Source organism: Gigantopelta aegis, chromosome 14 (assembly GCF_016097555.1).
Source record: "Gigantopelta aegis isolate Gae_Host chromosome 14, Gae_host_genome, whole genome shotgun sequence".
Taxonomy (NCBI): Eukaryota; Metazoa; Mollusca; class Gastropoda; order Neomphalida; family Peltospiridae; genus Gigantopelta; species Gigantopelta aegis.
In genome coordinates this window covers 26593028-26607432 of record NC_054712.1, presented here as the reverse complement: position 1 = coordinate 26607432, position 14405 = coordinate 26593028, and the positions used below count along the sequence as shown (strand labels likewise).

At 37.4% G+C, this 14405-nt stretch overlaps 1 protein-coding gene across 1 annotated transcript; it reads left to right on the top strand.

The window, feature by feature from the left end:
- Positions 1-4083: 4083 nt before the first annotated feature.
- Positions 4084-12537, top strand: LOC121389161 (NFX1-type zinc finger-containing protein 1-like). Its single transcript, XM_041520769.1, is given in 3 exon segments — positions 4084-5907; positions 5909-9464; positions 9874-12537. Coding segments are annotated over 3 exon segments (5541 nt in total). The 3' UTR covers positions 10035-12537.
- The last annotated feature ends 1868 nt before the right edge of the window (positions 12538-14405 follow it).

The window sequence follows — 14405 nt, the reverse complement described above, 5'->3', positions numbered from 1 at the left end:
AGTTATCATAAATACTAGTAATCAATTAATGTTTTATTAAATTAATTAAAAACACGTATTTGTCAGTAATTACGGCATGTGATCAGCTTACACTCGAAATAAAAATGTATTAATGAAGAAAGTAGTATCTGTGGAATGTCGTGTCAGCCAATCAGAAAGAAATGTACTCTTACAACAGCCAATCGTTAAACGACAATGTCAGGAGGACATACGATTTAGTTATGACATACGAGGGAAATCGTACGATAAATATGACCCTCGTTATGCTGTACCTTGTAGGTAATAAATACTTTTATGACCGCTTTGAAAAGTTCGTGGATCCGACGGATATTTTTAAATAACCCAAAATGGACCATTTTGTTGAAGCTTCTACAATATATCAACACGTGATTTAATTATATATGGCGACCATTTTCTATTTTTCTTTCACTTAATTCGCCCAGTCGTATGTATAGAGGAGGGATAGGGGAGGGATTGGGGAGGGTGGCAAGAGCTCAATTCTTCGCCTCATAGGCCTAGTCATATTTTATCTATGTTCGATTACTGCTTTTTCAAACCATTGCTTCACAACTGGTTTGTGTGTGTGTGTGGTGTGAATGTGTGTGTGTGTGTGTGTGTGTGTGTGTATGTGAGTGTGTGGCTGTGTGTGTTTGTGTGTGTGTATCTGTGTGAATGTGTGTATGTGTGTGTGAGTATGTGTGTGTGTTTATGTGTGTGTGTGGTTATGTGTGTATGTGTGTGTGGTTGTGTTTGTGTGTATATGTGTGTGTGGTTGTGTATGTGTGTACCTCTATGTTTATGTGTGTGTCTGTGTATGTGTGTCTTTCTGTGTGTGTGTGTGTGTGTGTGTATGTGTGCGTCTGTGTGTTTGTATGTGTGCGTGTCTGTATGTGTGTGTGTGTGTGTCAATGTGTATGTCTGTATGTGTATGTCTGTGTGTATGTATGTATGTATATGTGTATGTATGTATTGATGTATGAATATCTATATATTGTATGTACGTCGAGGTTGACTATTACATACATAGATATTAACGCACTGGCGCAGGGGATAATTAAGTCCTTTCTGTATGTATGTATGCATGCATGTATGTATGTATGTATGTGTGTGTGTGTCAGTGTGTATGTATGTGTGTGTCTGTGTTTGTATGTGTATATGTATGCGTGTGTCTGTTTGAGTGCGTGCGCATGAGTGTGTGTATGTCTTTGTGTCTGTATGTATGTGTCTCTATGTGTGTGTGTATGTGTATCTGTGTATGTGTGTGTGTGTGCGCGTGTGTGTGTATTTATGTGTGTGTGTCTGTATGTGTGTATGTGTGTGCGTGCGAGTGTGTGTATGTGTATCTGTATGTGTGTGTGTCTGTGTGTGTATATGTCTGTATGTGTGTGTGTGTGTGTATGGGTATGGGTATCTGTGTGTATGCGTGTGTATGCGTGTGTATGTATGTGTGTGTGTGTATATGTATGTGTGTTTGTGTGTGTATCTGTGTGTATGTATGTGTGTGTATATGTATGTCTGTATGTGTGTGTATGGGTATGTGTATCTGTGAGTATGCGTGTGTATGTGTGTGTGTGTGTGCGCGCGCGTATGTATGTGTATGTATTTGTGTGTGTGTGTGTGTGTATATGTATGTGTGTGTGTGTGTGTGTATGTGTGTGTGTATGTCTTTGTGTGCGCGTGTGTGGGATGGTATGTGTTTGTGTATGCATATCTCTCTCTCTCTCTCTCTTTCTCTCTCTCTCTCTCTCTCTCTCTCTCTCTCTCTCTCTGTCTGCCTGTGTGTGTGTGTGTGTGTGTGTGTGTGTGTGTGTGTGTGTGTGTTACATGATGATTGTAAAAGCTCCATCTTGTTAATGTAGATAGTAGCCTCTGTAGCGATACTAATTACTTCTCACACACGACAGTCTGACTTAATAGCTGCTAGGGGGCGGGATTTAGCTCAGAGGGTTGAGTGCTCTCCTGAGGTGCTTGCGTCGCAGAATGGAACCACCTCGCTGAATCCCTTCAATTGATTGGGTTGTTTCCTCGTTCCAATCAGTGCACCAATTGGTCATAGGCCGTTGTATATATGTGCTATCCTGTCTGTGGGAAAGTGCATATAAAAGATCCGGTGCTGCTAATGGAAAAATGTAGCGAGTTTCCTCTAATAACTACGTGTCAGGATTACCAAATGTTTGACATCCAATAGCCGATGATTAATTAATCAATGTGCCCTAGTGGTGTCGTTAAACAAACACAAAACTTTAACAACTGCTAATTAACTACCGTGTACAGACCCGTTAAACAAACATTTATTTCCTTTTTTTCACAAATTACCTCAACTGTTGTCAACCATTTCCTACTGATAACCAAATTCGTATGAAAAGAACCAACCACAAACATTCTTGGTATAAATATCAATGTTACGACATTTGTTAATCTACTGTATACAGAGAGTTCGCCAGAAATGCTGTGGAAGTTGTCCTTGCACTACACTGTAAAACTACCACGCATCAAGTTCTAGACTGAAATATTTTTGTTATTTTGAAATTCGCAAACCTGGCATAGGATAATGAACAAGTCTTCACACTTCTCCTCTACTTGTACTTCACTTAAACCCTTTATATGTTGCATGTGTGAGTTACATTTCTTGGAAAAGTTACCATTATAGAAGAAAAAAGTATTGGTTTGATTCCTTTAAACACTATAAATAAGCATAGTACCATTTATTTATTTATTTATTTGTCCGTTCGTTTGTTTCATAATTAATTAATTAATTAATTAAACTTAATTTTATTGTAAGTGAAAACATTAGCGTGTTCAGGAAGATGAGCGCTCGCCAATTATTTGACTCGTAGCATCGTCTTCTATCACATCAGATGCAGATAATATTAGACGCACCCCCAAAAAACCCCACAACAACAATAACAATAACAAAAAAACACCTCCCCCCACCCCCCGAAAAAAACAACCTCAAAACCTGTCTAAATCGTAAGAGTGATCGCTTAACCTCCTGAATACCCTTATTTGTAAGTACCACAAAATATAATAGTAAACCATTATAAAATAAACATAGTATCATGGGTGAACCAGTTTTGGTGAGCATAAGCATTCGGTTCTAGAGCATATCAATATTTATAAACAGACAGTTGTTATTCAAATAGCTATCTTTTTATTAGTATTTCTACACTTCAAATGAGCACTAAACTGACCTCTATGTAGCAAAGATCACCACACGTGCGTCAAAAACTGTAGCATGCATCAGCAGTAAATATTGTTAACTACGTAACCTGTTTCATGTACTAATTTATAAAAGCTTACAAAATGGAGTCCTCGAGAACCAATGTTAACAGACATTTTAGGAAAACGAATATAACAATTCTGATGTCATGCAATCGTGTTATAAGTTGAGCAAATACATGGTTATAATGGTAAAATTGTTTGGTTACAAAATATAAGCTGCATTCTGTGTTTTAATAAATATATAAACAGATATCCAAAAATATATTTATGTTAAAACATATAAGGACAATATATTTTTGGCAAGTATCTGTAAAGAGAGTTTTATCAGCAGACGCTGTGACAATCATATATCTTCAATAACCAGATACCAGTACAGCTGAGAACAGACAAACATTTATTTATTTATTTATTTTCTTTATGTGTCCGTTCGTTCGTTCGTTCGTTCGTTTAATTATTACTTAATTAATTAATTTAGCTTAATTTAAAGTAAATGAAAACATTTGCACATTCAAGAGGCTGAGCGCTCGCAAACTATTTGACTGGTACCATCGGCTTCTATTATATTAGATGCAGATAATGTTAGGCGCAACCCCCTTCCCCCCAAAAAACCCCCAACAACAACAACAACAAAAAAAACCCACTAAAATTCCCCCTAAAACCCCAACCCCCCAAAAAAACCCCCACCCCAAACAACAACTCATAACAAAAAACAAAACAAAACAATAAAAACACACACAGAAAAAACAACCCCAACCCCCCAACCTGTCTAAAGTGTAAGAGCAATCGCTTAACCTCGTGAATACCCTTATTTGTATATTATTAATAACTGTTACTGTTTTTTACAATTGATATTTTAGACATATGCATGGCAATGAACGAAATAATCAACCAGTGAATCATCCCATCGAACGTGATGACTTTGACGATGTTTCACGTATTGAAGATAAAGGGTGCCGTGCTTTCTCTTGGAGGACTCGAGGTACCGATAGACGACCACCCCGAGGCAGAGGTGAAGGTCGAGGTGGAAGAGATAGAATGCACGAGGAGCACCAACAGAAGAAAGACCGGGATAGTGCTTCCAGTGGTGATGCAATTCAACACAGAAGAGATGTGATTAGCCAAGTACGAAAATTAACGTACAGACAGCTAGTGGAACTCAAATGCAAGGATGCATCTGATATAGTGATGTTTTTAGCTTCAGAAGAGACAAATTTCGCTTCATTATTGCAAGCCATACCATCTGATAATATGATGAGAGTAATACTGCATCTTCTGACAAAGGCTTGTGGTACAAATTCTATCAGGACCCTTCTCTTTGAAGTTTTAAGAACAGTGGAACAGTCAAAGTTCTTACAGGGTACTGTAACAAATGCCTTAACGTCTCTTGCAGAAGACACTTCTTCTGATCGTGCTAGAGATGATAAAGAATTTCTAAAGAATTTGCTGGTTTTACTTCAACAGCTATCTGTGTCTTTTCCACACTCGGTGGTTATGATTCTTGGACTCAAGGATGTTCTGAAGTTTACAATAATGGAACTGGAAGATACTTACGATGTGGATGCAAGTATTGTTGATGATGAAATTCGAGAATTGATGACTGCCTTAGATGGTCTGAAAGGAAGCATGTTCACAAAAATTCACAGTGAAAGAGAGAAACGGAACAACTTTGTACAAGTCGGAGAAGAGCCACCAGATGATTTCCGTGATTTGTCTGTATGTCCGACAGATGAAGATATTAAGCCAGGTACTCGTACACCATTCCTTAGAGAAATCAAAGCAAAGGGAGGCTACAAAGATCTGAACCAATACTTGGACATCCATTTTAGGTTGCTAAGAGAAGACTTTATATGTCCATTACGCGAAGGCATTGCTGTATACTTGCAGCCACAACCAGTATATCCAAGGCAAAAGAATAAAGACATTACAGTGTATAATGGTGTTAGAATAGTCAAGACAGTCTGTTCTCGACGTGCACTTCTGCACAGACTTGAATTTGATGTCGGTGAACTGAAACATGTCAGATGGGAAAACACTAAGCGTCTTATTTATGGATCTCTGGTGTGTCTGTCCAATGACAATTTCAACACATTTCTCTTTGCAACTGTATCGGAACGTGATTCCAAACTGCTAAGAAAAGGAATAATTGATGTCTCATTTGAACATGATTTACCACAAGGACTGGACGATGTTAGCTTTGTGATGGTGGAGACGACAGCCTTCTTTGAAGCATATCGACATGTTCTCAAATGTCTCCAACAAATACATAAAGGGCAGTTACCTTTTCAGAGGTACATAATTACCTGCAACAATAATCTGTTGCCGCCAAAGTACCTCCGATCTCAACGATCTGTCCAGTTTGATCTTAGACCTCTGGTAGATGATGCTTTTGTGATCAGGGATGATGACACACATGGACAACAGGTTGCAAATTACAATTTCAGTCCCAAGTCACGACGTGCAAAAAACGTTGGCATTCTCGATTTGAAAAACTGGCCAACACCAGAATTATTACATCTTAACCAGTCGCAATATATGGCCTTGCAGGCAGCTTTGACACACGAATTTGTTGTGGCACAAGGACCTCCAGGAACGGGAAAAACATATGTTGGGCTTAAAATAGTGAAAGCTTTGCTTCACAATATAAGTGTCTGGAATTCGGGAGAAAATTCACCAATGTTGATTGTTTTGCTACACAAACCATGCCCTCGACCAGTTTCTTGAAGGAATTGCAAATTTTTTTACTGGTAATATGATTAGAGTCGGAAGTCGTAGTCAAAGTGAGATAATTTCAAAATATACATTGAAAGAAAAAAGGCAGGAATTCAGAAAATCTTCATTTCGTAGTAGAGAAATGGGACGTGTTCGGTATGAATATACGAAACGTCTGAAACAACTCCAGTTTGAAATGGAATGCCAATCAGCACCATTTGAATCTTGTGAAAGAGAAATACTTAATGAGAATACACTGAAACCATATATGGGTAATTTCGTTAATCAACTTGTTAATCATGAACTGGAACAAAAACCAGTAATTGTCAAGCAGCAGTCTATGATGCTTAAATGGCTTGGACTAGATCAGATGGTTGGTGAAGCTCAGGCTTCAGTAGCAAAAGAAGTGGATATTGATGACCAATCAGACAGTGAGCAACATGAAGATCATGATTTCATTGCTGTGCAGGAGCAAGCTGAAATACTTCAACAGCAGAGGCAGTTAGATGATTATGGTGATGATGATGATGATAATGAAGACTTACACCTAACTAAAACAATAGTTAGGCAAGTACCTCAGGAGAGAAAACACTATATAGTTGTTGACGTTTCCAACACTGACAGTGTACCACACGATAATGCACAGCTAACTGAACAGTTCCAGTTGCAGAAAAAAGCAAGAAAAAGAATGAAAAGAAAATTGGTAAAACAGTTGCGTGAATCAGAAAGAATGAGTGCACAGGAAATGAGAAGCATCGAGAATATTTGGACATTACCCATGCCTCAAAGGTATAAACTTTATAAAGCATGGATTTATGCATTTCGTCAGCACATTCAACAGGAGTTGGCTGCAAAAGAAACAATATACGGACGTTTTGTCAACTTGCTCAAAGAAATAGATATTCAGGAAGACAAGAAGGTGTTAGAAAGGGCAACTGTGATTGGCATGACAACAACGGGTGCTGCAAAATATCAGCGTGTTTTATCAGAAATTGGACCAAAGATAGTAATTGTTGAAGAAGCAGCCGAAGTTCTTGAAGGGCATGTTATCGCCACTCTAGGTCAAGGATGTCAGCATCTTATTCTCATAGGAGATCACAAGCAACTGAGACCCAACCCAAATGTATACAGGCTCGCTAAAGACTATTCTCTTGATCTATCCCTCTTTGAAAGAATGGTAAATAACGGAGTTCCTTGCAACACACTGGAGATTCAACACCGGATGAGACCTGAAATATCGAGTCTCATGACACACATATATCCAAACCTCAAAGATGGCAATTCGGTAAAGTTATATCCTAGTGTGATGGGTGTATCCAAAAACTTGTTCTTTATAACACACAGCCATCTTGAGAAGCATGACCGAGAAATGGTTAGCCACTCTAATGAGTTTGAAGCAAAGTACATTGTGGAATTATGTTCATACATGCTCAAACAGGGATATGACAAATCACAAATAACAATTCTTACTACATATTCTGGCCAGTTACTGACATTGAAAAAACTAATGCCAAAGCATATTTTTGAAGGAGTCAGGGTAACTGTTGTTGATAACTTTCAAGGTGAAGAAAATGACATCATTCTTTTGTCATTAGTTCGAAGTAATGATGAAAACATTGTTGGGTTTTTGAAAATAGAAAACAGAATTTGTGTTGCTCTTTCTCGTGCAAAGCACGGACTCTTTGTTATTGGAAACTTTGACCTTCTGTCACAAAACAGTAAACTCTGGAAAGATTTAGTCAAAGACCGTAGGATTAATGACGAAATTGGTCCAGCTTTAAAATTAGTTTGTCAGAACCACCCAAATGATGCTGGGATTTTAGCAACTAAACCAGAAGATTTTGCAAAGTCACCTGAAGGAGGCTGCATGAAAGCTTGTCAGTTCAGACTTGAATGTGGCCATAACTGTACTCTCCACTGTCATCCTTATGATCCACAGCATGAGACGTATCAATGCAAGAAGCAGTGTACTAAACTTATTTGTGCACTTGATCACCGGTGTACAAGGTTATGTTTTGAAAAGTGTGGGAAATGTACAGTGAAAGTGGAAAAAATTATCCCTGGATGCCAACATAAACAAATGGTGGAATGCTATCTTGATCCAGAAGAAATGTCCTGTACACAAAGCTGCACTGGGGTGTTGTCTTGTGGCCATACATGTGGCGCCCTATGTGGATCACCACATCAGTGTACTGCACAGTTGAAAATCCACAAAGGACACATACCTGAAGATTTGCTTGAACGACAATGTGTAGTAGAATGTGAAGCTACACTGACGTGTGGGCATGAGTGTTGGGGAAACTGCAACATACGTCATCAAGGAAAGCTTCACAAAAGCTGTTCACAGAAATGTAACAAAATCCTTGTTTGTGGTCATGAGTGTACAAACACTTGCTCTAATTGTCCACCATGTGAGAAGGCGTGTGAGAATCAGTGTACACACAGGGTCTGGAAATGCCCCAAGAAGTGTGGAGATGTATGCGAGCCGTGTATGGCATCTTGTGCCTGGATCTGTGAACATCACCAGTGTACGAAGAAATGCAGCGAGCCGTGCAACAGGGACCCATGTAACTACCCATGCGAAAAACGTCTTCCATGTGGTCATCAGTGCATTGGAATGTGTGGAGAACCATGTCCCAAGGCATGTCGTGTCTGCAATCAGGAACTGGTAAGCAAAGCACTTGTGTTATCTGGAAAAGAAACAAAAAAAGATGCACGTTTTGTGAAACTGGAGAATTGTGGTCATGTTTTTGAAGTTTCGTATCTTGATCAATGGATGAAAACTGAAAGTCACACAGATGACAAAGTTCTATCACTTAAGGCATGCCCATCTTGTGACACTGTTATCCGTCAGAACATGCGATATGGCAAGCTCATCAAAGAGCAACTCCAAAACATTGAAGATGTGAAACGACACATTTTGAAAAGCCAGAATAGCATCAAACAGCTTCAGTTTGAGGTTCGATTTAGCATTCAGGTTCACAAAGAACACCGTGAAAAAAAGGAGATGTATCTTCGTGGTTATAATGAAAGCGTGGCAGGTCTCACGACCATTTTAAACCAGCTTGAGTTTTTAATGAAAATCGAGAATTTGATTAATCAATTCAGTTTAGTAACTGCGATGAAGACCTCACTGAAATCAAAAGTGGCAGTTTACCTTGCTGATTTAGAACAATTTCGTCAATGGATACTGAACAAAAAGACATATGCTTTGAGTGAGCAAGAGATTGCAGATGCCCAAAGGGAGCTAGAACGCTATACAGCAGCTCTGGGAATGATTAAAATAGAAGAGACTCTTTTGGACAGAAACATTAAGCTAGATTCACTTCTTGAAGTACGATTCCAGAGAGTATTACAGTATGTAGATGACACACACCCGTTCACACCACAGAGGTATCAATTTGTGAAAGCGGTTGTGGAAAAAATAAAGAAACTTACTCCAAACTCCATGAAGGAAATCATTGACGCTGAAAGGGTTTCCATACTGAAGGTGGCTGATCTCTCTGTTGGACACTGGTTTAAATGTAAAAACGGTGAGTTCATAAGTAAATGTGTAATACTCCTATTGATTCTTATGATACTGCAGCAATATATACAGGCCAAACTGAAAGACATGTGTTAAGGTCTTTCACCTCATAAAGTACATGCATGAATCTGACCTTTGTTCTATGTGGGTATTGTATCAATTCAAGTGGTTAACAAGTGACCTTCATAAGTGGGACCAAGACAACTGACATAGCCAATTAACATATTATTAGAAACTGTTCAAATGCAATCAGAATTGATAATAAACATTCTGAAGTGTTATATATATTTATATGACTCCCCCAGTTACTGACGTCTTCCGAAGCCTATCAATTACATAATTATGTTACCTAAATTATAAAACTAAATATGTGACGTTTTTAAAAAGTACCAACATTTGTTTATTTTATTTTTAAGGTCACATTTATTCCATTGGCGAACGTGTTGAAGGAGTGAAAGCCAGATGTCCCGAATGCTGCAAAACTCAAGATAGGAGAAGTCATCGCTTGATGGTTGATAGCGCACTTGCGCCAGAACTGGATGGTGCCAGACATGCTACCTCATCGAAACCTGAGTAAATTTTATACTGGAGAACCTTATTGGGTTTTTTTAGGTCTAAATGTTAATAATTAGGACTTAACACAGGTTACCATCATATATAATTTAGATACGGAGTAGAGATGAATGACATACGATAAACTGATGATAATTGATGATAATGATGATGGTAGTGGTGTTGATGGCTGTGATGATGATGATGATGATGATGATGGTATAATTTATTTATGTTTGTATTTAATTAGGGAACAAGCAAGCTGTCCAGAGCATACAAATGAACCGCTTGGTTTGTATGTCCAATGCTTAAAATAGCATTCACTGTTGCTATAGGATCTACTCTTACTGAGTAACTATAAAATATTTGTATTTAATCCAAATCAGGGTAGGACATGTGACACACTATGTAGTGCTGGGGCATTTGCTTCTGTTTACAGATGTGTTTTTAAATGCTATCTAACTGGTTAGCATATTTATAGCCAGGAATGGTGTATTTGTGTTGCAACACCCCGGATATTATTTAATCATCGTCTATTGGGTGATTGTGTTTAAACAGCGATGTCCATTATTCTATGGTTTGTTGTTTCCCAAGCCCGTAAGAGCGATACGTAAATTTAGAACTTTGATGGGAGGGGGAAGGGGACACGATCGAAATCTTAATCGTATGACATTTTATTTCCATATGACACCAAAACATAATTTCCAAGTATTAATCAGTGAAGTACATTAGTTAATTTAGATTTCAAACATGTTTCTTGGTTATGAAAAACCATTGATTAATCAAAGTTCCCTAACATACTTTTAATAAATGTTGCATTGATTCTGTTGGCATCTTTGATTTCTGTCAATGTCTGACACCAAAACTATTTAATATTCACTGAGTCAAAATGAGTTAATCAAGGATTTTGTTATGCATGGCATTAATGCATCTGCCCCTGCCACCTACAAAACTATAATACTTTACTTCCTAATGTGAATACAAGGGCAAAGTTTCAAACTCCATCCGATTCCAAAACGAGTATTTTGAAATATGCCCTTCCCAAGAAACCAATCCATTATGAAGCATTTCATTGATATGATAATGAGTTAAATGCAAACATATCTTCAGTTGTTACTGTCAAGACTCAATTTCAATTCGTTTATTGCTTTAAGCTACAAGCTTAAGACAAGTTAGAACAATAATATTGAGTGTCTTAAATTCTAGAGTGTATTTTAGAGATTTAGCTGGTCTACATTTGTTTATTTACTCAAGACAAATATTTTCAGCTACTAGATTACCAGTGCCTATAGTTATAAACTATGTCTTTAGTTGGTTTCTTACATAACTACTATGTATATAATTCTTCACATGAGAATAAATCCATTAGATTGTTAGGCTTTGAATTTCCATTCGTTTTTATACAATATTCTATCCTGAATTCATGCTATTTTGCGTTTTTATATGCATTTACTCAGTAATGAATACAACAGTAACGGGATATTGAATGGCATCTCTAAGAACTGCATAAATAACAGCAACCAATCTTTACATATAGGGATCTGGCACCTGGACGACTGGATACTACATATTAGTCAAACTTAATGTGATTTTATACCTTGCCAGTAAATATCAATATCCATGCATCAGATCACATTTTGAACATCATGTTTGAGATTAACACCCTGAGAAACATACCAAAGCGTATATTACATCCCATAATATATTTAAAATGAACCTACCATTACGAAAAGTGTTATTTATGGCAGCCATTTTGAATTTTTGTCATTAATCAATATTAAACGTCCTGCTACGTCAAATATTCAGATTCAGATTATTTGGCCAATATGGCCTTAGAAGCAACTCTGCAAACTCATATTTTAAGAAAAAGGTTCAAGTTTGCCCAAACCTATCAACAGTCAACACTGTCTTTGCAAAATTAATTTCATTTCTGTAGTTCAAAATAATTTATTAGTGTATTACATATTTTACGTATTTAATGCATATAACGAAATACTTGTCTTATATGATTATTCTGAAATATTTATCAGTGCAGGACTGCACTTGGCTTAAAATAAGGGGTGGAGAGGGACGGTAAGAAAAAATCAAGTCACATTAAATAATATAGGGTTAACTTTGTCTCCATGTAAACCACAAAAAAAGGCAGTTTAAATTTTAAAAAAAACTAGCACTTTTTGACATTTGTCAAATATTTGGCATCATTCTCACGGTAACCTGCGGCCCAGTAGAACTGTATATGCCCATACTGGAATATGTCTTGGTCTATTATCTGTACAGCAATATTTGTCAATGTATTATATGTGTATACTGAAATATCTGTCAACCTATTATATGTCAATACTGAAATATATTTATATACATGTATTTGGCAGCGTATTCGTCAATGAATGTCTGTTCAGGATTATTTGTGAATAAATTAATTACATGTCTGTAATGGAATGTTTGTGAATGTACATGTATACAGATCAATATTGGAATATTTGTGAATGTACACATATTACACGTCAATATTGGAATATTTGTGAATGTCACTTACTACAGATCAATACTGAACTATTTCTGCATGTACACATATATCACACATCTATATTGGAATATTTGCAAATGTACACATACATCATACATGTATATTACAGGTCAATATTGGAATATTTGCGAATGTCATTTACTACAGATCAATACTGAAATATCTGTGAATGTACACATATATTACTGAGTGAATAACTAACGAGCTATGGGGAATTACGGATTATCTGTCCCGAGTGAATTAATGTTGTAAACCCGAGCCTCTGGCAAGGGTTTTACAACATTAATTCACGAGGGACAGATAATCCGTAATTCCTCGTAGTGAGTTGGTTATTCTCTTTATTACCCATTGTCAATCTTTAACGATTCCAGCTGCTGTAACAAGCTTACCAGCCATAACAATATATCCATACGCACCGTTACCGGTGCACACATAACAGTATCCACAGAAGAATAGTTCCAAAAACACTCAAAATAATAAAATAAAACCCTTTTTTTTTTTTAAATATTGATACATATATAGTCATATAAACACACGAGCACACGAAAGAACGTATGTCTCACACACACACAAACTACACCCTAAAAACCAGTCATTTTGTGACGTCAACCAAGAAACCGCCAGTAGTAGCAGGAAACACAGTGCAAACACATTTTTAGTTTAAAACATCCAAATTAGTTCTTTTCAAATTGTTATTATGGAAGAAATAATCGGCGTTATAAACAACGAATACAGAAAATGTGGTAACAACAAAAGAACCATTGAAGTTAGAAAGGTACTGGTCGCAAGAAGAAACACAGAAACAACTCGAAAATAACAGAACAGTGCGTGACCCTTGACACGTCCTAGTTTGAGCCAATGTGTTGCACATGGCTTACATGTAATGGCTGCTGTACAATTTAATCGGAATCTGAATCGGACAGTATACTCGCCGTTTAGCCAGATATTTGGAAGTATTGTTTTCATCGTTGCTTTTGGCGTTGATGGTAATGTTAAAAACACCACCATAGATGGAAGCTGAAAACAGACTGTATAATTATGTTGGATACCTCGTGTGTGTGGGACATCTTGCGTGTGTACGACGTCACAGACATTGACACGTTTGACGCAGTTATTGCTGGTACCGAGTATGATGCATTTTTCTTCGATATTGGTGTTGAATTCGTAAGAATTTTGCTAAGTCTTAAAGCGGCATTATCCGGAATATTTGTATTATTTAAGCATACAGAACAGGAAATCCAATTACGTTTGGTGCATATATGACGCCGCACTGGTTTCACTACGCTGGCTTATCCAGGTCAAAAACAAAGACATTATTTTGAAAGTGGGACACTTTTGACGGGCTCGTACCGATCTCGGTTTTCATTGGCTTATCACAAGTATAGAATTCCCCAACAAGAGATCACGTGAGATTTCGCAATTTTTGAAAATTTTTAACTGTCTTGATTGAGGGGTCGTCTCATATCTCCAAAACATATTTATATCCATAGAGGTATGTACAACGCCTTTCCAGGGGTCGGTGGGTGGGGGATTTGCCTTGAAATTTTGACAGTGGCCATCTTTTGGCATACGCGTTACATGTAAGGGGGTGTTACTAATTACGTAACGCTCTAGGGGTAGAGGAAGAGGGTACTGTGTTCGATTTACGTAACATTTTTCGACTATATGTTATTTTTATTCATTACTTAGACCTAAAAAGGTGTTTTTTGGAAATGCGCGGTCAGTCTAAGATCGATCCCCATCGGCGGGTATATAAAAGACCATGGTATGTGATATCCTGTGTGGGATGGTACATATAAACGATCCCTTGCTAAAAAAATAATGTAGCGGGTTTCCAAGGCGCGTGTGCAGGGATTTCAGCGGGGTTGG